Here is a 25,951-nt window from a genome sequence, read left to right as displayed (position 1 = left end):
TTAAAAAAAAAAAAAGGTAGTAAATGACAAAGAAAGACATTCTGGCCTCTACAACATGTACCAGTGTGCACATATGTATATGTGCACATACACACACATAAGCACAAAAGGTGAAATGGTGTTATTCTCTCAAGCTTTTGCTAAGTGGGAGAGCTCTGTTCCTGTTTGTCTGCCCCTGGTATGCTCATTACCTTACACCTTACGTTTATTCCTCACTGTCTTTCTCTGCTTCTATGTGTGTCTGTCTCTTTCATGCATGCTTGCACACACACACACAAACACACACACACACACACATACACATACACGCCTTGGTCATTCAGTTTTAGGTTCAAACAAGCCATCCCTATAGGCAGGAACACACATGTACAAAGGACCACCCAGTTGGCCCCTAGCATGTTTGCATACATGCACACACATGCATATACTCAGACACCTAAACACGAACACCCTCTGTGCTGCACAGCCCTAGGCCCAGCACCGGGCCCAGGGAGGGGAAGTAAATCCTCTGGCACAGCGATGTGATCATTTTCCCTTTCTTCCGCTGATCCAGCCTCAAGGTCTAGACAGGAAAAGGCACGCAGGGCAGGAAGGAGGACTCCGTGTGAGCGAGACTGGGAAGCAGGCAGAGCCAGCTTTGAAGGGAGAAAGGCGGCCCTGTCTGAATGGCTTGTTTCAGAGGTGCCAAGCACAAGCTTAATTAAGTGGCAGGAAAAGTCTTGCTCAGAGCCACGCTGAGAGGAAGTGATGCTGTCAGGCTCAGTGAGGCCAGTGGCTGTCTAAGGGGATCACAGACTTCCGCCAGTCCATCAGAGTGGCTCCAGGCCAGGACCTCAGTCTGGGGAAGCGGCTTGCTTCTCAGCAGAGAGACCCTGAGACAGGGCTTGAGGAAGAAGCCAAATTTCCTACATTCTTGGCCTTTGTTCATCGGGGCTTCTCTAGAACACGTTCACCTCCTGAATATTGTCCTCTGACCTCCATTAATGGCCTGTGGTACCCATATTCACCTATGCATCATACACAAAATAATAATTAACTCTAAAAGGTTTTTAAAAATAATAATCGATGCCTCGGGGGAGGGAAAATATTCCTTAATCAAACCAGACCACCCAAGATACTAGGAGTCGGTTTCTTAGTTTTGTTTTTTTGTTTTTCCTTGCCACAGATCTCACAGTATATTCTTCGTCCTTCTAAAACTTACATAGACCAGGCTGGCATCGAATTTGCAGCAACTTTCTTCTCCCTCTAGAGTGTAGTAGCATTTATAGGAGTGCGCCACTGTGCCTGGCTGGTTTTCTTTTTCTTATTCTTATAGGGTCTCAAGACAGGTCTACATAGCCCAACTATCCTGGCGCTCACTCTGTAGACCAGACTGGCCTTCAGCTCACAGAGATCCACCTGCCTCTGCCTCCCAACTGCTGCCACTAAAATCATGTGCCTCAATACCCAGCTATTTTCCTTTTTAATAAAAATATGAGCAGGGATGCTGGTGCATGCATGTCTATATACTGTGTGTACACCTGGTACCCACGTTGGCTACGATGCTTAGTGTGTAACTGGGACCCAAGTACCCCTTTCCCTGCCTCAAGCCTCAAAGTAACTGCTGCATCTAGGGAGGTCTCTGATTGATGCAGGAGACCTGAGGGGAGCTTTGTTCAGAGTGCCATTAAACACTCATCCCTGGCTCACTGGACAAAAGCCTGTCCTCACACTGGAGTGTAACAAGAAAAGGAGGAAACCCAGGGGAGGAGACAGTTTTCCTGACAGGAAAAATAAACTGAGCACCTGGAATGAGAGGGATACAATGTAAATACCAGAGCTAAGCCCAGCCTGTCTGCCACCAGACACATGCACCTCAGCACCCCCTGGACCACACAGTTCACCCGCCAACAGAATGGATGCTGGATGATTTCTTTGTATCTCTGAAGAACTTACATTTTAATGTAGATTCCATAGACAAGTAATGAGAACTGAATGAAGTCTGCGGCAGGACCCAAGGTCTAGCAGCCCCCTCCATAGCACCCTGTACAAGTTCATGCATGCCCCGGCATCCTTCCAGGAGGATGAGTCAAGTTGTTTCCTGGGGCAGGGGTCTCTGATGAGCAGAATAACAAATGAAGTGGCGTACAGAAAAATGGCTATAAATAAAGTGCCTTATTAATCTTCTTGGAGAGAAGAGAAAGGTATTCCACGTGATAGACAGATGATAATACTAAAATTAACAATAGAATCTATAATTGTTATAGTTCTAAGTTTTAATCAACACACTCTTACGGAATGGTTTCTCAATATTCCTTCATTGGCTGTTAGAATAAAATAGGTGATTTTTTTAAGATTTATTTATTTGATATATATACATATATATATATGTATATATATATATATATATATATGCATTAACTGCTATCATGTACACTAGAAGAGGGCATAAGATACCGTTACAGATGGTTGTGAGTCACCACCTGGTTCCTAGGAATTGAACTCAAGACCTCTGGAAGAGCAGCCAGTGCTTTTAACCGCTGAGCCATCTCTCCAGCCTGTGATATGCGTTGATATGATCATTTCACAGAAAAGAAAACAAAACGGAAGGACTAAATAAGTGACACAGCTGGGGTTTGATTCAGCTCACTTTTCTCCTGAGCAAGCATGCATTCCCTTGTCGTCGTCACCTTCTTACTAGTGTCTACTGTTTATAACGTCTGCCCCCACCCACACAGTTGTCTTCCCCCAACATCGACAATGCTTGCCAATTCTTTGTTTGAGTCTTGGTTTCTAGAGCAGCCCAGAAAGCCCCTGATTGCTCTGTATGTGTATTTACGTAGAATGTATGAGCTGAGCTGCTACTTGCCTCAAGAGAAAGACCTGAAGATATCTGTCTATGACTACGACACCTTCACCCGAGATGAGAAGGTGGGAGAGACAACCATTGACCTGGAGAACCGCTTCCTTTCCCGGTTCGGGTCTCACTGCGGCATCCCCGAGCAGTACTGTGTGTAAGTTGCTTCCCCCACGAGTGGAGGTGGTCTGCTACACCAAGGCTCAGACCAGGGGAGGCTGGGGTCTCTGCCTCCCTCAGTCTGCCATGGCTCTTTTGGTCCATCCAGGGTCATTTTTGACAGGATTATCTGGGAACAACCCACAGCAAGCACACTGCCTCATTTATGCTATAGTCTGATGAAGTGGAGTGCCCTGTGTGTAACACAAGTATCAGTGCTCAGGGAAACAGTCTCCTCTCCTGTTCCTGAGCTCCTGGGGTTAGCGGATGCTATGGCAAGGATGCTCTAGCCTTTGGGTATAGGGATCGATTCATAACTATCAATTATCCACCTCCCCCAAGGATTCTATGATGCCTAGTGCCCCCTACTGTTAACCAGTGGCTCTCTAAGCCTTCAGTGAGACAGCATGCCACTTCTGGTATTTGAATTTGCCTCTATGATTGCAATAATCCCAGATTCCTCCTTTTTGTTGAGTGGGGAACTGGATAGACACAAAATAGATGTGATGAGTTGCCTAAAGCCAACATAATATATGTGTTCTACACTTCTGAGATAGGTGTCCCTCCCCAGTTAGATGGGTGTGCTTGGACACATGTGCATTTGTGTGGAACCTTGTGCACCTGTGGTGTCATCCACAGTTCTGGAGTAAACACCTGGCGAGATCAGCTGAGACCAACACAGTTGCTTCAAAACGTAGCCAGATTCAAAGGCTTCCCGCCACCAGTCCTTTCTGAAGATGGAGGGAGAATCCGATATGGAGGACGAGACTACCATCTGGATGAGTTCGGTAAGCACAAAGCTGTGGGTTGTACCCACAATACAATAACCCATTTCTATGCTCCACTTGGGGGAGGAACATGAGCCAAGGCAGCACCTTGATGATTTCCTGTCAGACTGTATGTCTGTCCTTACCAAAACAAAAACCTTAATAGGGTAGAGAACTTTTTGTCCGTTGGGTATCGCAGTGGACACATTTTCTTATCTGTCTTATGTTTTACCTGTTCTTCTCAGATTGTAGTCATCTAACTATAAAGTCCTAATAATTAGCCATTTTATGTATTACATAATTAACTCAAAAGTGTTTCAACAGCCGTGAAAGAAATTCTGTCCCAAAGAGGCTCCACCATAATTGGCGGTGGTGGCGCACGCCTTTAGTCCCAGCACTCAGGAAACAGAGACAAGCAGATCTCTGAGTTTGAGGCCAGCCTGGCCTACCGCGTGAGTTCCAGGACAGCCAGGGCTACACAGAAACCTTGTCTCAAAAACCCAAATCAAACCAAAACACACACATACACACACACACACAGAGAGAGAGAGAGAGAGAGAGAGAGAGAGAGAGAGAGAGAGAGAGAGAGAGAGAGAGGCTCATATCTGAGCCCTTGCTTGAGAAGCCACAGGAATGCTGAAAGCAGTGCCGACAACCTGCTTTGCTCCCATTTGGCTCAAGCTCAATCCTGGGGTCCTGCCCCTTCATTCATGACACATCTATCCTACACATACCCAGTTAGCCACACTGAGACAGCGGCAGGATATGCATCAAAGTATATGAACTATAGGGCACTCCTATGGTCTCTGGGAAAGAGAAGGAGTGGGGCTCCCAAAGAGAGTGATGGTAGGTCTGACCTTCAGAATGCATGAGGGTTCTAAGTAAAGGCACATGGGAATGGCAGTGTCCTGATCTTCAACTTGATTCCTGACGCTGTATGAAACATGGTTCTCTCTTTCCATTTTGAAGACAGAATCATCCATCTCAGGGGTGACTAGATGCTTAACGAGCTGTCGATGCTACGGTTTATGTATAAACTTGCCAAAGCAAAGGAGAATAAATGGAAAAAGCATGAAGGCACCATGATCTGCTGGTGAAAAGGGACCCCAAAGTTATCAGATACCCCCCCCAAATATGTGTGTGTTTGTTGTGGTGACTGTTCAGTTGCTTCCAGATTTAGCAACTGGGAACAGCTGTTGTGTTGTGCTAACAGTTTTGAGGGGCCAGGAATTCTGGAAGGGCTCAGCTGTGCACTCCTCCCTACAACCTCTCACTGGGCCGCAGTCATCCGAGAGCCCTGGTGGGCACTGGTCCCAGCAGGTCATGCACATAGCTGGGACTTGTTGTCCCCTGGAGCCGATAGCTAGGGTACCTACACAGGCTTGTCACCGAAAGAGCAACTTCCTTCAGAGAGGCTCAGGAGAACCAGGCAGGAGCTTCCTAACCTTTCGTGAGGAGCTTTCCTGACCCTCAAAAAACACCACACAGCCTCCCCTTCTCTTTTGCTCCAGTTATACTCTGTCTCAAGATTCAAAGGGAAAAGATGCAGAATGCACTTTGTCCTGGGAAAGATGTCTGAGAACTGGGGGGCGGGGGCCGCGGGGGGGGGGACCATGTTTTTAAATGCTACAGTGGTACTTGCTGCCGTGAGAGATGAACTTTCAAATCTCAGGGGCTTGTTTCGCTTTAGAAGCTTAGGGTGATGGTCCATGTAAGCAAGTACATCATGGAGTGCGCGCTCTCCTCTTACAGCCCTGTTATTCTTCAGTGCACTCACCTAGGCATCTAGCTTCCTCCACGCCCAGAAGAGAAAGGCTCAGATCGGATCCTATGCAGTCCGGAGGTGATACACATGCTCTTCTATGTTGAACTTGGCCGCGTGGCCACATTTGACTAGTCCCAAGGGAGGCTAGGAAAGAAGATGGTTGTGAGCCTGTGCTACAAAAGTAAATGCAGCCTACACTCACCCAATTCTAGTCTATTCTGGTCTCTGCTATTGGCAGACTACAAGGTGGGTGTGAGCCTCAGTATGGAAGTGCCCGCAGTCAAGAGCTGTTAGTATCCATTTAATCTTTCACCAAAGCACACGGACCCCGTGCACACTGGTGATGCCTGTCCATTTTTTACAAAGTCCAAGATGACCTGCTGCAAGTTGCTGGAGCCATCTGGCTGGATTGTTTCCGGTTGTTCCCTATGCCAATGCCATTTTGCATTCCAGAGGCCAACAAAATCCTGCACCAGCACCTTGGAGCCCCTGAAGAGCGTCTTGCCCTCCATATTCTCAGGACTCAGGGACTGGTCCCTGAGCACGTGGAGACAAGGACTTTGCACAGCACCTTCCAGCCCAATATTTCCCAGGTAAAAAGGAAAGAGCCATGCCCACTCCTCAAACACAGCAACAGTCACTGGTGGATTTGCCTCTTGAAACGTGTCTGGGTACTTTGAGATACACAAGTAACAGAAAGAAAATCAAGCTAGCTTCATCTTTAAAGGAACGTGTTACAAAGATGTTCAGGGAATCTCGGGAAATACTGGTGACCTGAGACGCAGTACAAACTCAAGCCAGGGTCTCCCTTTGTCTTTGCTTTTGTTTCTGATCCTGGTTCTAGTTCATCTCTCTTGCTGTTGCTACATTTCTATGAGTCTGAGGGTTGCAGAGAGCTCCTGAGTACTCATTTCTGTCATGTATACTGGGGGATTGGTTGTCCCACTGTGGCCTAGTTGTCTACCAATAAAGCAGCCGGCTGTAACCAGGAGAGCAGCTGAGTTTGGCCTGCCTTGGAGAAGAAGAGGTGCCATGGGAGTGTAGAGAGAACCAAGGAAAGCTTGAACACAGTGCACAAACAATAGGTCAAAGGGCATGATTGACGGGGTCAAGTCAACTCTGAGAAAATAGGGCCCAGTTTCCAGAGAAGCAAAGCAAGACACACTAAATGACAAATTAATCCATGTAGAGGCTTGGGAACACATCCAAGCTTTGTCCACAAAGGTCTGGGGTAAAGGCAAGAGTGCAGATTTTAATACACACCTCAAGGGTCTCTGATATAAGTAGGTAGGGACTCACACTTTAAGAAATATTAATTTACTAGAAGCAAACACCATCAATACCTGCTATAAGACTACAGACATGCTGATCATTCAGAAGTGGCCATTTTGTCACAGCTTGCTTTTATCCTGTGCTACATTTCAATTTCTTCTTGTTCGTATTCCTTCCTTTTACTACTCGAATCCTATTCATCCTCTTCTCTTTCCTCCTACCCATCAATCATAGATGGAGTCTCAAGAACTGACAAAGTAAGGAAGATTTCTCCCTGAGAAGGTACCAGCCTGCCTTTGCTTCTGCCTACAGTCTGTGGCTTAATCTTAGGAGACGCCTGGATGCTTAGTGTCCTGCGGTGTGCCTGATGTATAGTAGAGGCTTGAGCCTAGAGATTAGTTGGAAAAGAGTCAGGATCATAGTAAAATATATTCCCTTTCAAGGGTTCCAGGTAATTCATTTTGATCGCAGTACATTAGGAAGCCAATCCAGTGGTTTCCTTGGCAAACTTCTCAAAGATCAGTCAATGTTTGTCTGAAGACAGAGTCCGTACGAGATCCAAAAATAAAGTAGAGACTATAAATTGATTTGAATAGTAGGATAGTGTGGTTTTTTTTTTTTAAACTGACATTCATACCCTATCTGGAAGAACATTCCAGTGAAGTAGACAGGCTGAGTCCGTATGAGTGAAAGATCAGAGCAGGGCCTCCCCAAGATGGCAGCACAAGTGTCAGTCCAGACCCTGCTCTTCCTCTCATGTGAACTTCTGCTGGGGTGGTGACATTGTCTACACAGAGAATCCCCACTTTTGGAAACCAGTCATTGATTTAGCATCTCCTCACAGAACTGTGCAGTTTTTCTTTTATAAAGCTAATTGCCGTTTTGTTTCTCTGATATTTTTTAACCACTTGAGGTGAGTGGGAAATCTGCTGGGATAGAGACTGTATTGGGTACACAATGTGACACAGAATGGAGTGTGAGGGGGAAGGAGTGGATTTTAAATCAGGGGAGGGGACAGAGAGACAGAGAGAGTTTAGGTTAGTAATAGGAATACCCTCATTGGATTAATGAAGGCAATTTAGACCATGATACAAATGGATGGATGCAGCTCTTGGGTGAGAGTGGAAAGTGGGTGGCCTTAGTGACATTGTAGACAAGCTCGACCCTGGTTAGCTCTTTTATCCATTTGTGGCCTTCCATGTGGAGTAATAAGCCAGCGTAGAGGAACTAATTTTATAGCTCTGTGATAGAGGGCTCTCCTAGCACGTGGGAAGCCCTAGGATCTACATTTAATGCCGCCAAGAAAAAGGACAACCATGGTTTCTCCCATGTGTGACTCCAGCTTTCTTTCCTTTGTGTTTGGTTTAGGGAAAACTTCAAATGTGGGTGGATGTCTTCCCCAAGAGTTTAGGACCACCAGGCCCCCCTTTCAACATCACTCCCAGGAAAGCCAAGAAGTGAGTAAACCCTGCTTCCCTGGAGTGGGGACTCCTCCGTCTAGGACTAGAGGAAGCTTATGTTCAAAATGTGCATTTTTCAGGTACTACCTGCGTGTGATCATCTGGAATACCAAGGACGTTATCTTGGATGAGAAGAGCATCACCGGGGAGGACATGAGCGACATCTACGTCAAAGGGTGAGGATAGGAGACAGGGACTCCCACACCGGGGATGGAGCAGAAGTCAAAGGATGAGGATAGGAGACAGGGACTCCCACACCGGGGATAAAGCAGACCTCCTCTTTCCCCAGTTGCCAATGTTTAACGTGCCCACTGATATGTTCTTGGTTACCAGAAGCTGCTATTTATAATGCATTCTGCTTACGGGACGCCAGGAAAGCTAAATGCAGACAGGGTAGTGGAGAAAAGAGAAAGCTGTCAGATTGTGTTTCTTATTATAACTCTGTTATAAGCAGTTTTTTTTTCTGAGACTCCTCAGCCATGTAATTTCTTATTTCTCTATGCATCAAAAGCTCAGTAAAGCTTCCAGACTTTCCTTAATATACATTTCATCAACACTAGCCAAAGCTTGTGAAAAGTAGGTAACATGGATAGGCTTTTTAAAAAAGTCACGCATCCCACCCATCGTGCCCCTGCCACATCTGCTGAGTGTCATTCAATTCAATATGAAAAATATCAAGCTTATCATTTTCTTACTTGCATAATTCGACTTCAGGTGATCTGTGTTGATGTTAGTTTCTGTTGTGATCAGAGATTCATGGATGCTAAGAATGATCCTACATAGTGGCTAAACTACACAGCCAGAGTTTGCAGCCAGGTTCCCCCACCTTCCCCGTGTTAGAGCCCTGGCACCTTGCCTGCTGGTTAAGGAAAGTCAGATTCTTGCTCTTTGTCATCTGTGCAGTGGGGATAATGACAATGCTACTTCTGGAGATAGCCAGAAGAGTCCATCACTCCAGGCATGTATGCCAGTACCTGGCAGCTGGCGTGTGCATTATGCAGGTGTTGGAATTATTGCTATTCTGCATGGGCCAAGTTCTTCCTTAATATATAGAAGATAAGACGTGTTGAAATGTAATGTATTCGTCAGTGAGAACAAAGTCTCCCTCGTGATCCCTAGTGAACTTCAATCAAAACGTAGTTACAGACGTAATGACTATCATTTAGACTCACTGTAAGCTTCATCAAGTTCTTCATTATTACTTGTCATTTTGGGACTTCATTACCATTCTCCAAGGAGAACTAATCCCAGCTAATTATAGCTATGCATATTTATTTGGCTATTATAAGATTTTTTTTTTCAAATCAAGGGAACAAACTCAAGCTGATGGGCTGAGAGAAAACTAATACAAGAAGAAGACTCAACCTAAAGTAACATGTAATGAATGCTACAATTACACTCTGAATACCATAGCTGGGAGCCAGCTCAGAGGCAGAAAGCTCACCTAGCTTGAGAGTCTGGGCTTTGGTTACTTGCTTATTAGTTTCTCTTTTAGATAGAATTTCATATAGTCTAGGCTGCCCTTGAACTCCCTATGTAGCCAAAGGTGGCTTTGAACTTCCGATCCTCCTGCCTTTACCTCCCAAGTATTGGGATTGAAAGTACAGGCCACCATGATATTCTGGGGCTTTATGCACACTACACAAGTACCCCACTGACTGAACTCTACATCCTCAACCCCTAAGAATCAGGGTTTGTTCTCCAGAACTGCAGAGAGGGAGAGGGGAAGGGAAAGGGGGACAGTTCTCAATATGACATTAGAAAAGGTGAACGCTGTAAAAATACAGTGTCTAGCTAATGACATATGTTAACATTACACATGAAGTAATATATGCTCATGCACAAGCACATGTAGCTAAAGATACTTACCTAGTTAACATATCTTAAACTTAAAATGAGAGAAGGTTAAAAAAAAAACATGCCCAAGAGACAGAGATCTTGGGTCAGATGATGGTGGTGAGGTTTTATGGCTGGGTCAAGAAAAATTGTAAGCCCAAGTTGAAGATCTGCTTCCCTGGGTGACAGTCTCAAACTCTGTCTTCCCACTGACTTACCATGGGCAGAGAGGACAGATGTGACCAGAGAGTCCAAAAGCGTTGCTGTGGATCTAGGAATCGTCACTTTTCAAAGTTCCCCAAGTGCTTCCAGCAGCCCTACCCCTCTGCCCATTGAAAAATATCGATTCTTTTTTCTCCTTTTGTTTTGTTTTATTTTGCAATTTGCTTTCAAGACAAGGTTTCCCTGCATAGGTTTCTCTGTCTGTCCTCGAACTCACTTTGTAGACCAGTGTGGCCTCCAACTCAGAGATCCACCTGTCTGTCTCCCAAATGCTGTAATTAGAGGTTGTATACCACCATGCCTGGCTGAAAAGTGAATTCTTAGTTTTAAACCAGAGGCAGGCAGATGTGACGGCAGCTTCCTTCCGCACACCATTCATTCCGTCAACAGACAGTTTATCTCAGATCCACTCTTTGCCAGGCACAAGCAAAAGGAAAGGTTTCCAATGATATCAGTTAAGAAGCTTTTAATGAGAGAGGAATGTTCTCAGCTAGGCATCTGGAAGCAACAGCTTGCCTCTTCCTTGCCCATCTCATTAATGAGATCACGGTGACTTTTAAGAATAATAAAAAAGGAAGCTGCGAGATTACTTGTAAGGTGCCTCTTTTTGTTTGCTTAAGTAAAATATGTGGAGGGAAATGCTAAAATTTTGAGCTAACTTGCACTCGTTGAGCCTACCAGCCCCGATGACAGATGCTAATGAGTCATAGTTGTGAAGCCCAAAATCATAGCCAGCAAGCTGCAGCTTACCCAAAATAGAAGCTACGTTGTTGATGATATTTTCCAGAAAATTTCACCTTAGTCCTGCTAACTACAGTCTAAAGGGTTTCCTGCTTTGGTTTTAAAGGAATTCTATTTTATTTGGCTCTGTGATGGGTTGGATGCAACTGAGTGCCTCCCCTCCATAAATCATCCCCAGCTTGTGGGTCACTGGATCCTGCCCAGAGAAAATGCATCACTTTTGCTCTTCTCCGTCCCCCTCCCCCACCCCCACCCCCTTAATCACCGCATTTTTGCTGCTAGATCCCTTGTCAATCACAGCGAACTGAGTCTGTTTGCCTCTGCTTTACAGCTGGATTTCCGGCAGCGAAGAAAACAAACAGAAAACAGATGTCCACTACAGGTCCTTGGATGGTGAAGGCAATTTTAACTGGAGATTTGTTTTCCCATTTGACTACCTCCCTGCTGAGCAGCTCTGTATAGTCGCTAAAAAAGTAAGCCCTGAAAGATGTGGGCGGGACATGGACATTTCAGGTCTGCTCCACTCAGAAAGTCAGAGGAGGTCAGGGCTGCTCTGGACCTGGGAGGTCACTGACTCCAGCTCCCTCTTGGTACAGGCAGGGAATCTGAGACCCACAGAGGGGTAAAAGCCTTGCCCATGGTCACATAGCTATGACAGGTATTTATTTGCCTATTTGGGGCTACGAGGAATGCAGCTTCCTTTCTGCTAAGCTATTGGTGGCAAGGCGAGAGACATTATAGAACAAAGGTTTCTGTATCACTGTACACGAGTTGTTCTTTATGGAATGAATATATAGCTATTCTCCATCTTAGGCCAAACACAAGCCAGATATTAGAGGTGAAGTGTCCCTTTTTGCCTCCCTTGGTAAGCCTCAGCATCTGCGTTCCTTCACTCAGAAACACTTCTAGGAGAATTGAGGGCCCCAGTGGACTTAATTAGAAAGATGTTCAGGTACAGAACTTAGACAAAAAATGTGATTTATTGGTTCCCATTCCCAGCAAGTCCAAGGTTGGCTCGTTTTAAGAACGTCTGGAGCCCCTGCAGAAGCAAGGTCTTCGGAAGCTAGTTCCACATTCTCCTCCTCTGCTCTCCATCCTCCATGGACCTCACTTCTAGGCAGGCTCTTCCCTAAGGGGAGGAAACATGGTAGCCAGCATCCCACACTAACACCTATATTCTCTCAGCACAGATAGAAGCAAGCCAGGGTGGCGCCACCCAGCATTCTAGAACTGGGCCTCAAAAGTCTCTGCCTATCTAGAGACGAAGTACTGCTGCCCAGCATACCTTACGCAGGCCAGGCACTGGGACTAGAGATGGAGTCAGTCTTTGTCTATACTATTGATCCCCCGCCCCACCCCTGCCCAGACTGTACCATCTGGGGAAGGAAAAGTCCTCCAAGGAAAACCTGGGCCTGCAACCTTGGTAGACAATCCTACGATCCCAATAGGTGTCCGTCGTACTCCTGCCTTCCACACCCCATCGGTCATCCCCATTCTATCCGCTCACACCATCTCCCTACACTCTGCAAAAATGCACACACCCTGAGTCCCAGTTGCCCTCTGATATCCGACCTTTCTATGGCTGCTGTAGTAAGCACTTTGCCTGTGAAGGGTGGAATGGAGTCTACAGGTCAGGGGGCTGTGGCGGGGGTAGGGGTCAGGGTGGGGGACGGCTTTCCAGAGGTTCGGAGGCTCAGATTGGTGTCGAATTGTGCATCATTTCAGAGGTGAAGCAGAGCAGGGCAGAGGTGAGGATATTTGGGGTCAGGTAGGACCCGAAAGATAATTACTTTTCCTATTTACGCACATTGAAGATTAGACCTCTCCTCACTCCCTCAGTGGTGCTTAGAACATGAACCCCACACACAGGACAGCCAGGCAAGGACTAGCTGTGTGGACTTTCCAGAGCCCTAGGAGCTCTCAGAAAGAGAACCGTCCAAGAATATGAAAAATGAGAACTAACCCCATGATCTTTAGAATTCCCAAATCACTGGTAGAATTCCTGGTTTGCTCAGGCCAGAGGCACTTTAGGTATAGTTGGCTGTGGAGGTATATTAACTAATGTCTGGACTAGAGGTGGGAACTTGGTCCCCCATATATCTACCTTCAATGTGAAGGATCAGAGGGTCTTAGGTGGCCACAAGTATGTAAAAGTTCATGGTATTTTTCAAAAGCTAAAAAATGTGGGACATTTTAGAGTCTGTACTGAAGCAAGAGTAGAACCTGAGCCCCAGATTAAACCCACTCTTTGTAGAATGAAAGACTGTCAATCAAACCTTGGAGAACGGGGTGGGAATTTGCTCAATCGGGATAGATATCCAACAATGACACTGTGGGCTGGCCTAGAGCACTAAGCTTTAGGAGAGCCACAGTGGTCTTTAGGGGAAAGGCTAAGCTCTCCTCACCCATCAGGGGTGGCAGCCGGAAGTCACACTGATAGGAATGTGGTGAGAAACCTGGTGTTTGGGGACTGCCTGGGACATCCTTTTTGTCACACATTTAGTGGCCTTGAGACTTCCTAGGGAGCCGGATGGCCTTCCAAATACGTGGAGAGAAGGTGCAGGCTGTCCCACAGGGTGTGAGGCAGAGGCCTCCATCTTATTGTTGTGTCTGTGGCTAAAAGTAAGGGTCTGACTATAAGCATATGACCTATTCATGTCTGTTCTCATTTTAGGAGCATTTCTGGAGTATTGATCAAACAGAATTTCGAGTGCCTCCTCGGCTGATCATTCAGATATGGGACAATGACAAGTTTTCCCTGGATGACTACCTCGGTATTGCTTACCTTCCAGTCACCCTCTAACACTGCACTTGGAATTAATTGCTGAAACCAATTACAATTTGGAAACAGTTTCCTAACACCTGTAATGGGGGAGGCAGGGGATGTGCCCCTTGATTGAGTATCCTCCAAGCTGTGTGGTCTGCTTGTGAATGTCACCCCTTTTCATGGGGCCCTGTTCACTCTTAAGGCCTCATTAATAAGCTAGAAAGGCAAGTTCTTGGCTTGCCTAGCATGTAGAAAGCCGTGGGCTCAATCCTCAGGACTTCATGAACAGGGAATGGTGTTACGTGCCTATAACCCCAGCACCTGGGACTTGAAGACGGGAGGCTAAGGAATTCAAGGTTATCCTTGGCCATATAGTGAATTAGAGACCAGCCTGGGCACAGAGAGATCGCCACAGCTCTGCCTGCATTTCCAAGCAACCTACTTTCTCCCTCGTCTCGGTGCTTTAGAACTATTCTCACCAACCCTCTCCTCAAGCTCACCACTTACTAATGTCCCCTACCCCTCTTTGTCATCTCCTTCCTCATTCTTTTCCCTCAGCCCACCCTCCTCTGGCCCAGAGGCTCTCAATGCCTGCATCCTACCTAACCCTTCCCCTTCTTGGCTTTCTCTTTTTCCCTTCCACATCTTAAATCCAATCTTTCTCGGAAAGTCTCCTGGCTCTTCTGCAGCCCTCTGACCCCAGCGATGCATATACTGCACTTGAGCTGAAGGCAAAGTTCAACTTTAACCCATCACCAAACTATGCATGGCTCCTAAACCAGGGGAAATAAGCTGGTTTCTTGAAGCCCTTCCCAGAGTCCCGTATGAAAATATTCAGAGGCTGGAGACTTAGTGCCTCCCTCCAAGCCATGGCAGAACATGTCTCTCCAGACACCCTGATCCTGGCTGGGATTTCTCATTTCCTGGTGGGGATTTTCTGTTGAGTTGTGTTCTGTAAAGGTCCTGTTTCTGGGGTCACTCCAGGAGAGAGGCTCTACCAGAATAATTCCAAGGAGCATCCCATGTTTCAAGCACCCAATTGTCTTTCCCCAAAGGCAATGACCTCCATCCAGGGTAGCTCAAAAATCACAACTAGGACCTCTCAAATACAAAGGTCCTGAGTTCAGTGGAAATGTTTGTGTGTAGATGTTTAATAGCTTGGGATTTATAGCAGAACTGCTTATGCTCATGTCTCTGAGAAAGGAAGCATGGAGTGAGATGCTGAACAGTGGATGGCTACTTCTTCTGCCATCTCCCATTCTCTCTGGAAAGAATGTAAACATCTAGCATGACCCCTTTTGCTAACTCACCCATCACCTGTTCAAAATCACTGTCTGTTTCCCCTGGACAAGAACATTCTGTTCTCCTAAGAACAATGGCTTAACCACTTGAAGCTTATCTGGACCTCATGTTGTGTTCTTGCCCAGGTTTTCTGGAACTCGACTTGCATCATGCGATCCTCCCAGCCAAGTCATCAGAGAAATGCAGTTTGGACATGATTCCAGACCTCAAAGCCATGGACCCACTTAAGGCTAAGACTGCCTCACTCTTTGAACAGAAGTCCATGAAAGGATGGTGGCCATGCTATGCAGACAAAGATGGCTCCCGTGTGATGGCTGTATGAGTATTTCCTAGTTGGGAATCATTTCTGTTCCTTATGGGTAGATTTACTCCTAATAAGATGAGACAGTGATAAAGATAGAAGACACTGTGGACATGTGCCTGAAGGATCAGAATGGTCAAAATCCAGGAACCAAGAGATGGTATTTGTATTTCCCTAAGGTTCTTTTACAAGGAGCATTACTGAGCATTTACAGTAAGAATCAGAACACCTAGGGTGAGCTTTTCGCACCTTAAAGAGAAGTGGGTAAGGGTGCTGAAAGAAAATCCATATTTGACAAGCATCTTGGAGAATTCAAAATAAGCTTTGGGAAGAAACAGCATGTTACTAACCATGTTGCTAACACTACCTCGTACAGAACGGATAGTTACTAGCTAACATTTGTCAGCCAGGTAACATGTTAACTCTCACGCGTGTGATCTCATTTCTAAAGCAGCTTACCAGTCTGCATCAATTGCATATTAGTGGAGTTTGGTATATTGCATATTAGTACGGTAATTGCCCATTAGTGCAGTATACCTCGTACTTGATCAAATTCCACCTCCCTTTCCTACCCTATCAACACACCCTTTCTAGTCTTCAGGCTGCTTGGGAGCAGGGGGATGGTGCTTTTACATATGAGATCGTATGCTCGTGCCTGCTAATTCATCCCTGGAAGTTCTTCAGGAAACTGTTGATGGTGACCTTTCACCACAGAGTTTAGTTTTCTCCTTCTTGGATTCTGCTGGCAGTCCTATGAGGCAGACTGAACCCTCGTTTTGTAGATTCAAGCAAACATGAGAGATGAAGCCCCTTGCAAGGTCAGGCATCCAGTTTTACCTGGAGTAGAAGCAGAGAAGCTGCCTGGGTCTCTCCAAGTTGCTGGGGACCTAGAGAGCTTTTCTAGGTCCTGGATGTCAGCTACAACTTAGTGAAGACTAGGTATAAAGTTGGAATGTTACCTGGTATATTGTTTTGTTTTGGTTTGGTTTTTGTTTTTTTTTTTCCAGACAGGGTTTCTCTGCATAGCCCTGGCTGTCCTAGAATTCACTCTGTAGACCAGGCTGGCCTCAAACTCAGAAACCCACCTGCCTCTGCCTCTTAAGTGCTGGGATTAAAGGCGTGCCTGCACCACCACTGCTCGGAGTTACCTGGTATATTGACACACACCTTTAATCCCTGCAAATTCAACACCAGCCTGGTCTACACAGTGAATTCCAGGCCAGAACAATATAGTAAGATGTCTCAAAAAAAAAAAAAAGAAAGAAAGAAAGAAAGAAAGAAAGGTTAAAGTGTTAGGCCTTTTTTTTTTTTTTTTTAAGATTTATTTATTTATTGTATGTGTATATTGAATACACTGTAGCTATCTTCAGACATCCCCAGAAGAGGGCATCAGATCACATTGTAGATGGCTGTGAGCTACCATGTGGTTGCTGGGAATTGAACTCAGGACCTTTGAAAGAGCAGCAGTCAGTGCTCTTAACCTCTGAGCCATCTCTCCAACCCTGTGTTAGACCTTTTTTTTTTTTTACCTTAGTGTCCTCTCCTGCATCTTCTGCAAATAGAGACAGCAGCAACTTTCTAAAGTCGCATGAATATTCATCCCACAGCCTATCCACACAGCACCTCCCTGCGAGGATGCACCATGCAGGGACCTGTCAGTATCTGCTCACTGATGCAGCTAAGTCACCTTGAGTTCCTACTAAGCACCAGCTGTAGGGCTGTGGGATAAGCAAGAAGAAACATGGTCCCATCTTTCGGAGCTTACAGAAATGTCTGATGTTGTTCTTAGCAGTAAAGTTACAAAGGAAGTGAGAAGGAAGGCAAGGAGATTGATGTGCAAGCACAAGGCCGCAGGGATGCTGAAGGAGGGGAGCCGAAGGAGGGGAAGCAATTTGTCCTCTCAGCTTCCCACATGGAGTCGGTTTAGAAACACATGGGAGGGGAAATGTGAAGAAACCTCGGGAGGAAAATTGGAGGCAATCTAAGGATTGTTTTACAAGAATAAAAATCGTGGCTTGGGGAATATTCCTTGGGTTGAAGTAAAAATATTTGTGAAACGTGATGTCATGTGTTTGACCTGTTCTGCTTATTGAAGGGGAAAGTGGAGATGACACTGGAGGTCCTCAATGAGAGGGAGGCGGACGAGAGGCCAGCCGGGAAAGGGCGGAGTGAACCCAACATGAACCCCAAGCTTGACCCACCAAAGTGAGAGGCCTTCTTTGTTCTCCATGTTGTCTGCTCCCCAAACACCTGCAGTCCGAAAGCCCCCTTCCAATTGGTTTAATGGGCTGGATTATTGGCCCTCTAATTTTGTTCTTCGTGGTGGGCTGTGGGGGATGGAAGGGCTGGGGGTTGTGGTCTCGTTTTAACTACTCTCCTTCCCCATTAAACCAGAGTTTGGCGTCCTTGGCATCTTGGAAACTGGTGTGGGGACCTAAGCTATCCCCAGCCAACTATGGATGCTAATAAAAGATGCTAACATAGCAGAGACTAGGAAGGTATTGGGCACATTAGAAAGGGGAGGCTGAAATTGATAATTGAATTGTATCTTGTCCCAAATTGATTAATTCACTATCCCTGAACTGCTACACGCTGGTTGATAGTCCTTCGTGAGTTAAGGAGAGAAACTATTCCTTTCATTGCAGCCGACCGGAGACCTCCTTCCTCTGGTTCACAAACCCTTGCAAGACCATGCGCTTCATCGTGTGGCGCCGGTTCAAGTGGGTGATCATCGGCCTGCTTCTGCTGCTCATCCTGCTGCTGTTCGTGGCTGTGCTCCTGTACTCACTGCCGGTACGAAGCCTGGGCCTTGGCTTCTGCAGCCCCGTAGCTCCATATCCACTAGGCAGCGACTCCGTCATGACCCTTCTGCTTTTGAAAAGTTTAACACAGTGTCCAGTGGTGGAAGTTACATCCTTAGGTTTTACAAGTTACTAATAGCCATTATCATGTTAAAAACAAAACAAAAGTATTCCCAGGTGATTCAAAGCCTGCGTGTGTGTGTGTGTGTGTGTGTGTGTGTGTGTGTGTGTGTTCGCGTGTGTGTGCGCGCGCGCGCGCACGCGAATACATATGTGTGCATCTGTGTATGTGGTCTTCCTCTGTCAGTCTCCACCTTATTTTTGTCATGGGGGGTCTCTCACTAACCCGGAGCTTCCTGTGTCTGCTAAGATGGCTAGGCAGGGAGCGCGGAGTTCCACTTGTCTCTGCTATCTCTGCACTGGAGCCCCCATGCCCTGGTATTATGTGGTGCTGGGGATCTGAACCCAGGTTCTTGTGTTTGTACAATAAGCCCTTTACCCAGAAAGCCATCTCCCCAGGCTCCTGCCTTCACCCTTCTTGTTCTGAACCATCCCATACTCAGACTTCTGATCTAAACAGTGGGGATCCCCATGGCCTCAACAAACCTCACACCCCACTCCAAAGAGTTACTGCTTTTGCCTCCCTGAGCACTTTTGACCATATTTTTATTTCAAAACCTTATTCTTTGTGGCATACATCATGAAAACAAAACAAAACAAAACAAAAAAAACCCCAATAATCTCCTTCAGATACCTTAGTTGCAAACAAGAATCCCAATTAAAGATTTGTCTGTGTGTATAGACACTGTACTTTAAAATAAAAAAGATTTTTTTTATTTTATGTATGTGAGTACACATTAGCTGTCTTCAGACACACCAGAAGAGGCCATCGGATTCCATTACAGATGACTGTGAGCCACCATGTGTTTGCTGGGAATTGAACTCAAGACCTCTGGAAGAGCAGTCAGGGTTCTTAACCGCTGAGCCATCTCTCCAGTCCTGATGCTGTGCGTTTATTCTCCCATTCAGGGAATTCATGGAGCATCTACTTAAATACAGAGATGAGAAGAGACAGCCCAAGGGAAGGCAGCATAAATACATACGGCGGTGTGGGCAGGAAGGTCTTAGAGAGCTAGGAACCGTTGACTATAGTAGCCCATTGCTAAGGACGTTTTCACTGAGGGGGCACCTACGTGAAGTTTAGTCACTGGTGATGGTCCAGGCAGGGGAAAGTTCATGACCCTGGATCCAGCCACAGCATACAACCCAAAGATTTTCCCCCCAACTCACTTACATTATCCTACTGACCCTATACATTCTGAGTTTGGAGACGTGGTCATACAGCCACGGTAGCATCTGTATGCATGTCTTCTATTTTTTTTTCCTGTGTGATATTTTCAAAATTAACATTGATTATATGCACAGTATTTTCCAATTTTATTGACTATTAAAAAAAACATATAGTTGTTTCTTCATGACTCAAATTCTACCCCTGTGAACCACTGTCTCTCACTTGAGAACATGATGTCACCCAGAGGATGTTTATCAGTGTTTAGAGACATCTGGAACTCTGTGAGTACTCAAGTGGAGGCCAGGAGTGGCTTTGACTGTCCAGTGGTTCACAGGCCTGCCCAGCCAGGCTACATGGCCATCTGAGAAGCCACATCTATGTATTGACACCTTTTCTGTTTCCCTTTCAGAACTATTTATCAATGAAGATCGTGAGGCCAAATGCATAATGAAAGCAAAGCCTTCGATCACCCAGCAATGAAGAACTTCTGCCTCACACACTTATGTGAGATTTCAAGTTCAAGACCGTCTCAGGCAACTTCACCAGGCACATCAGCTCTTACAGGGGCTGAATCCCAGAAAGCCAGACAACAGGCAATGTTTTTATCATGTTATCTTTTGAAGTATTAAAAAAAACCCAAACCTTTATTTTCTAAACTTTAAGCATATTTTCAGAGTATTTCTAAGGTGGCTGGTTCCATTTAAAAATCTTTTAATGTGCTCTGCATTCTGTGACTCAAGTTTGGGCAGTTAGTGAAGTGAATTTGAAATGTCTTGTGTCTTAACGTCATATATCCTATTTGTAATCAAGAGGAAAGACTGCATTGAAAAGATAGGGTGCATAGTTAGAGTAGCTCTTATAGGTGCCTGCAACCATTGTTGTGATCTTTTGAATGGACAAATGTCATGACACTCTTTCCAACTTGAGTGTAAATAAAATTATCTCACTTGTACACACAGATGTTTGTCCTTTATTCTGTGTAAGTTGGGAGAGAGACAGATTCAATTTCTCTGGTCCTAGTGGGCAGAATGCTACAGCATTCCAGTTGACCACAAGCCCTTTATGACCATAAGTCCTTTATGAGTGTTCTGCCAACTTGAGCCCATGGGTCCAGTAATAAAGCTAACACTTATGAATAGTGTTGTAATAGCCGGCTGCCTTTTACATCTTCATGTGTGTTACTCATTGAATCTGCAATATATCCCATAACTGTAGGCCAACAATGCTATTAGTCCTGTTTTATGGAAGAAATTGAGAGTCAAAGAAGTTAAGTAGCTTTTCCAAGGTCACACAACCAATAAATGAAAGAACCAGGATTTATACCCAGCAATTACAGATCTGCCACCCCAATGGATGTGGTACTTCATGCGTACTAGGCAAGTACTCTACCAATTGAGGCACATGCCCGGCCTCTCTTAAGGTCTCTTACACTGCAGAGCTGTGATAGCGCACGCCTTTAATCCCAGCACTTGGGAGGCAGAGGCAGGTGGATTTCTGAGTTCGAGGTTAGCCTTTTCTACAGAGCAAGTTCCAGGGACAGCCAGGGCTACACAAAGAAACCCTGCCTCCAAACAAAACAAAACAAAATAAAACAGACCTCTTAAACCAACACAACAGAAAGGAAAGATAGGTACATCTTTGGTATTGGTGACTCTGTGCCAATACCGAAGATGTCAGAATGTCTGCAAGAACAAGTGCACACACACTCACACATGCACGTGCACACACACACACACACACACACACAAACACACACGTTTAAGAGGAGGTTGTAAAGTCACCAACAGCTTAACCACAGTCAAACTACAGCTTAAGACTAAAGAGCAAGAAATGATGCAATGATTCCATGTACCTAGAAGTTTGGCCAGTTTGCATGGCAGCGGTGACTGTCAACCTCACCGCTGAGGTGTTTCATGGTTTTGATATTTTAATTCCTTCTAGTGTCCTGACAAGATTCCTAGCAGTCCAAATGTACTCAAATCACAACAAACTGTTAAGAAATGACAGCTCTGGCTGAACTGGCATGCTTCTCAGCCCCGTGTCACTTGAACCCTCCCCCAGTGAGGCTGCATGTGGCAGTCACACTTTGGAAAGGCCACCCCTCCTATTCACCCATGGAACTCCTGACCACCACTTTGTCCTTGACACCTAGGCTTCAAGAAGTTCTTCAGATGTGAGCTGCTTACTTCAACCTTTCTAGAGAAAGATAGACAGCGAAAGACCTAGACTCCATGCCCTTTGACTCTGTGAATTCCACTCCTGAGTATAAACTCCCAGGAAATAATCAGAAGGGTAGAAGAAGGTCCAAGTACCAAGTCCCCACAAAGTCCCCACACCGTCCCCACAACAGTGTGCTTGCTAATGGCGCCAGCTGTGAACTTCCTACGTATCCATCATAAAACAATGGATGATAAAGATTTTGTATAGACTTAAGGATTTAAAAATTCTCTTTTCTCTGGGTGCATATCCACACAAAATAAGGATTTGAATGTGTAGGATACATAATGAAATGCATCACAATGGTACTAGCCCAGAGAGTTTGTGCAAAGTTTATATTTGTACATGCTGAGAGTATAGTTTATGAAGGTGGGTTGGCGTTTGAGTTTCTTGAATCTCTCCCTACAGAGCCTGAGCTGAATTTGAACAATGTTACACTTGGTAGCCGTGAGCTATGGCTTATCTTCGAAGCTGACTGGAGGTTCCTTGAGAAATGAGGCACCACCTCTAAGACCTGCACTCCAGGGTGCTATGGAGCAGCAGGCTTGGATTTGCATCCTGGACCAAGCCTCTACCATGTCTGTAGAGGACGCTAACAGACATGAAGATTTATGTCTCACTTGGGAGAAATAGTGCTGCCTCTAAACAGAGGTGAGAGCATCAAGTGTCCAGAAGGTTCTCAGCATGGATAGCTTTAGTAGTGCAGTCAACAGAGTAAAGCTGGATATCGGCATTCCAAATATGGAACTAAGAATGGGTTCTCCTCTGTCTAACCACACGGAGCTTTACACAGGTCGAAGACTCATGAAATAGGAGGAACACGTCAGGTGTGAAGATGCATCTACCTTCCCAAGTCACAGCTGCAAGACAGGGGAATTTCAAACTCACAGGGCAGGAAGAGTAGCAGCAGTAGCAGGGACACTTACATCACTCAAGGAACAGAGGTCCATGTTTTCTATCTCCGGCTGTACCAGTAGACCCCCACGTGGAGCTCACTGCTGTTGTCAACATTTTAGTTAAGAGCAGCCGACTACCCAAAGGAGGGCTGTAGGTATTCTTTGTCTTCCAGCCTCCCAAGTCGTACTGAACTCACAGCCAATCTCGTCCTAACACCAGGACATCATCTTGCTTAGCTCTAGATGCAGATCCAGTCAGATTGTCCCTTCACTGTGAATTAAATAACACTCCGTCGTCGTAACTGACTGAAGCAAGTGCCACCATTAAAGCTGAAGCCTTCATTAGGAAAATGAATCTCAGCTCGGGAGGGAAGAGGGGAGTGGAGATCCTGACAGGCTAACGCTTGGTTTGGTTTTTATCTTTCACTTTTTCATTTTAAGGTTAGAACATAAAATATATCATCTTTAGACCTTCCTGTTGTTTAAAGAGCTATGTAAGAGGTGGGCAAAGTTCTGAAACCTCTTGTGGGGCAGAAAGGGGCTGGTCTGCCTGGTTTTCCAGCTGTTGGCCGTGTCACAGCCCTGTATCCCTCCCAAGTCCCATGCTGGCTCTAACGTCATTTGCCCAAGGATTGGAGCTGTCTCATTTGACTGAGAACAAATGATTTCACTAGAGCTAAAAAAAAAAGAGTCCCTTCTAGAAACTTCCCTTCCAGTCTAGAGAGAAGGGAAGCAGCAGAAAATACAAACTGCTGCCCATACAAGAAAACAACCCAATTTCTAAGTTTTATACCCTCTACAACAAAAACATTTTGTGCTAAAGAGCTTCTTTGGCAGGGCCAGTTCACAGAGCACTCTGGAACACAAGCAGGCAGCTTCTGCCAGCAGATGGGAATTCCATTCAGAGGGATGCTTTGTAAAGTCTGCTTATGTGGAATGAGTTCATAATGAGTCAACGTTGTAAAGAGATTAAGCGCCCACCATCTTCGAAGCCGAGTGCTGTGTTTGTTCAGCGTTGAATGAGAACTCCCTAATCTTCCTTCAGTTAAACATGATGAGGTCTCAGGGAAGATGAAAGGGAGGGCAGCCTTCCCCCTGGATATACATCCGTGAAGTGAAATGCCAGAGTTCATGCAGTTCAAGAAAAACACAAGAAAGGCATGTAGCTGGGACTAACTTTGAGGCCTAGAGAGTGTGGCGACATAATGGGAAATGCAGGCCCATGTGTGCGGGGTCCTCTGCTGACTGGGGTGCACATTTCCAAGAGAAGTTCACTCCCAGGTTTTAACAATCTGAATAAACTGAATAAGGTGTGTGTGTGTGTGTGTGTGTGTGTGTGTGTAACTTTTGCATTTGATCTCAACCAAAAGGCTGAGGAGCAATGAAAAGGAAAAAAAATCATAATTTCAGAAATTCTCCTTCCTAGCATACAAAACGCTTCTAAGGGCAACCCGATTTTGCCAAAATTTATCTCAGCTTCTCACAAAGGCTCTTTCAGCCTCTGACTAGTATTAATGTACCACTGCCATGTATTTTCGCAAAGTCCTAGAGCCAAACCTGTAATCCTCTCCCCTCATATTTCAGTGGAGTCCTGCCTGGGTAATTACCAGGAGGAGGACCAGGGATATCCAGCTGGATCCAGATGCGGCACGGCAGCCTCGCAGACAAGGTTTCACCTGGGTCAACGGGATAAACAAAATAAATGATGGAATCCTGTCTTAGAGCGGCAAGAACAGGGGGCCAGGGGATTCCAGACGTCTGCGAGCCTGTGAGCTCAGCACAGCTTGGTCATAATATAACCCCGAGAACTGGAGCATCTCCCCCAGGGGTCCACAGTTCCCTCCCTGAGAAAGTGAGTCCAGAGGTCGATGTTCTTGTCTGTCCCCACATCAGTTCAGGCTTCTGATTCTTTGTGGCACAGTTGTCTTGTATGTAAAATAGGGACAATAGTTTTCACCGATTATGAAGATAATATGATTTTGTGAAGATAATATGATTTAACACACAGAGGTGTTTAGGACAGAGTAAGCCCTCGGTGTCCTTTAGCCGTCTTCCTGGGCTGTACCTTCATCATGAGAAAACAGAGCTGCCTAACAGATGTAAGTCAGAAGATACACATGTGACAAATGTTGCCATAGAAAGTGACACAAAGAGAGGCCCATAATTCCCACACTCAAGAGGCAAAGGCAAGAGGGTTCAAGAGTTGAGGAGGCCAACCTGGTCTACTTAATAAGATTCTGTCTCTAAGAAACAAGTCATGCAAAATCATTGCTCCTTCAAGTGAGACCGCCCCAAGTTCTGGTTGCACAATTCTAACTAAAGAAAGCAGATGGGGTAGTGGGTAGCTCAGGGGTGGAGTGTATTCTTAGCAAGCGTAAAGCCCCAGGTTCAATCCCAGGCACTGAGTGAAAGGGTAGAACGGGGAAGGTAAGGAAGGGGGTACAGAGAGTAGGGTATCACTATCCCAAAGCATTAAATATAGATCTACCAAACAACCAGCAAGTCTACTTCTGCATGTGTGCCCGAAGGAACGAAAATAAGGACTCAAAACCACTTTTGCAGTCGAATTATCCAAGGTAGGAGTAAGCTACTGTACAATGAATATCTGTGCCGCCCCACCGAAATCTACACAGTGAAATGCTAATCCCCCAGGTAATGATTTTAGGAAGTTGGGACCTTCAAGAGGTGATTGGGTTGCAAGGGTGGAGCATTCATGATTGGGCAATCAGTGTCCTTATAAAAGAAGTCCAGATCTGGAGAGATGGCTCAGCTCACTGACTGCTCTTCCAGAGGTCCTGAGTTCAATTTCCAGCAACCACATGGTAGCTCACAACCATCTATCATGTGATCTGATGCTCTCTTCTGACATGCAGGTGTATCTGCAGATAGAACACTCATATATATAAAATAAATAAATAAACCTTAAAAGAAGTCCGAGGTAGGTTCCTTTCCCTCCCTCTTGTAAGGACACAGTGGGTAGATGGCTAGCTATGGACAGAAAGCAGGTCCTTACCAGATACAGAATCTACTGGCCCCCTGAGCAGAGGTTTCCCAACCTCCATTACTGTAAGAAAAAAAAATTATAGGTTAGAAGCTTCCCAAGTCAATGGTGCTCTGATATAGAAAGGTAATGGACTGCTCCACCCACTGGTGAATGGTTAGACAAATAAAATGTAGCACACACACAACGGAATATGGTGCAGCCGTCAGAAGCAAGGGCATTGTGACATCCTACAATACGAACGAAGCTCGAGAAGACTAAATCAATAAGCCAAAGGATAAAGAGTCATATATAAAGTACCCTGTGGGTTAATAGAG

At 45.6% G+C, this 25,951-nt stretch overlaps 1 protein-coding gene across 4 annotated transcripts in view; it reads left to right on the top strand.

Annotated features, from left to right (window-relative positions):
• The window catches only part of Myof (myoferlin), a 151,373-nt gene extending 130,895 nt beyond the window's left edge, over positions 1-20,478 (top strand). For all 4 annotated transcript variants that reach the window (XM_031390202.1, XM_031390204.1, XM_031390203.1 and 1 more), the window contains 11 exons: positions 2,823-2,993; positions 3,635-3,783; positions 5,981-6,120; positions 8,168-8,256; positions 8,340-8,435; positions 11,390-11,531; positions 13,733-13,832; positions 15,253-15,443; positions 17,524-17,633; positions 18,074-18,221; positions 19,930-20,478. In XM_031390202.1, the coding sequence (XP_031246062.1) occupies positions 2,823-2,993; positions 3,635-3,783; positions 5,981-6,120; positions 8,168-8,256; positions 8,340-8,435; positions 11,390-11,531; positions 13,733-13,832; positions 15,253-15,443; positions 17,524-17,633; positions 18,074-18,221; positions 19,930-19,968 (1,375 nt within the window). In that variant the 3' untranslated portion in view covers positions 19,969-20,478. The remainder of the gene's footprint in view (positions 1-2,822; positions 2,994-3,634; positions 3,784-5,980; positions 6,121-8,167; positions 8,257-8,339; positions 8,436-11,389; positions 11,532-13,732; positions 13,833-15,252; positions 15,444-17,523; positions 17,634-18,073; positions 18,222-19,929) is intronic.
• The last annotated feature ends 5,473 nt before the right edge of the window (positions 20,479-25,951 follow it).

This window comes from Mastomys coucha, unplaced genomic scaffold, assembly GCF_008632895.1.
Source record: "Mastomys coucha isolate ucsf_1 unplaced genomic scaffold, UCSF_Mcou_1 pScaffold21, whole genome shotgun sequence".
Taxonomy (NCBI): domain Eukaryota; kingdom Metazoa; phylum Chordata; class Mammalia; order Rodentia; family Muridae; genus Mastomys; species Mastomys coucha.
This window is presented reverse-complemented; position numbering and strand designations above follow the sequence as displayed.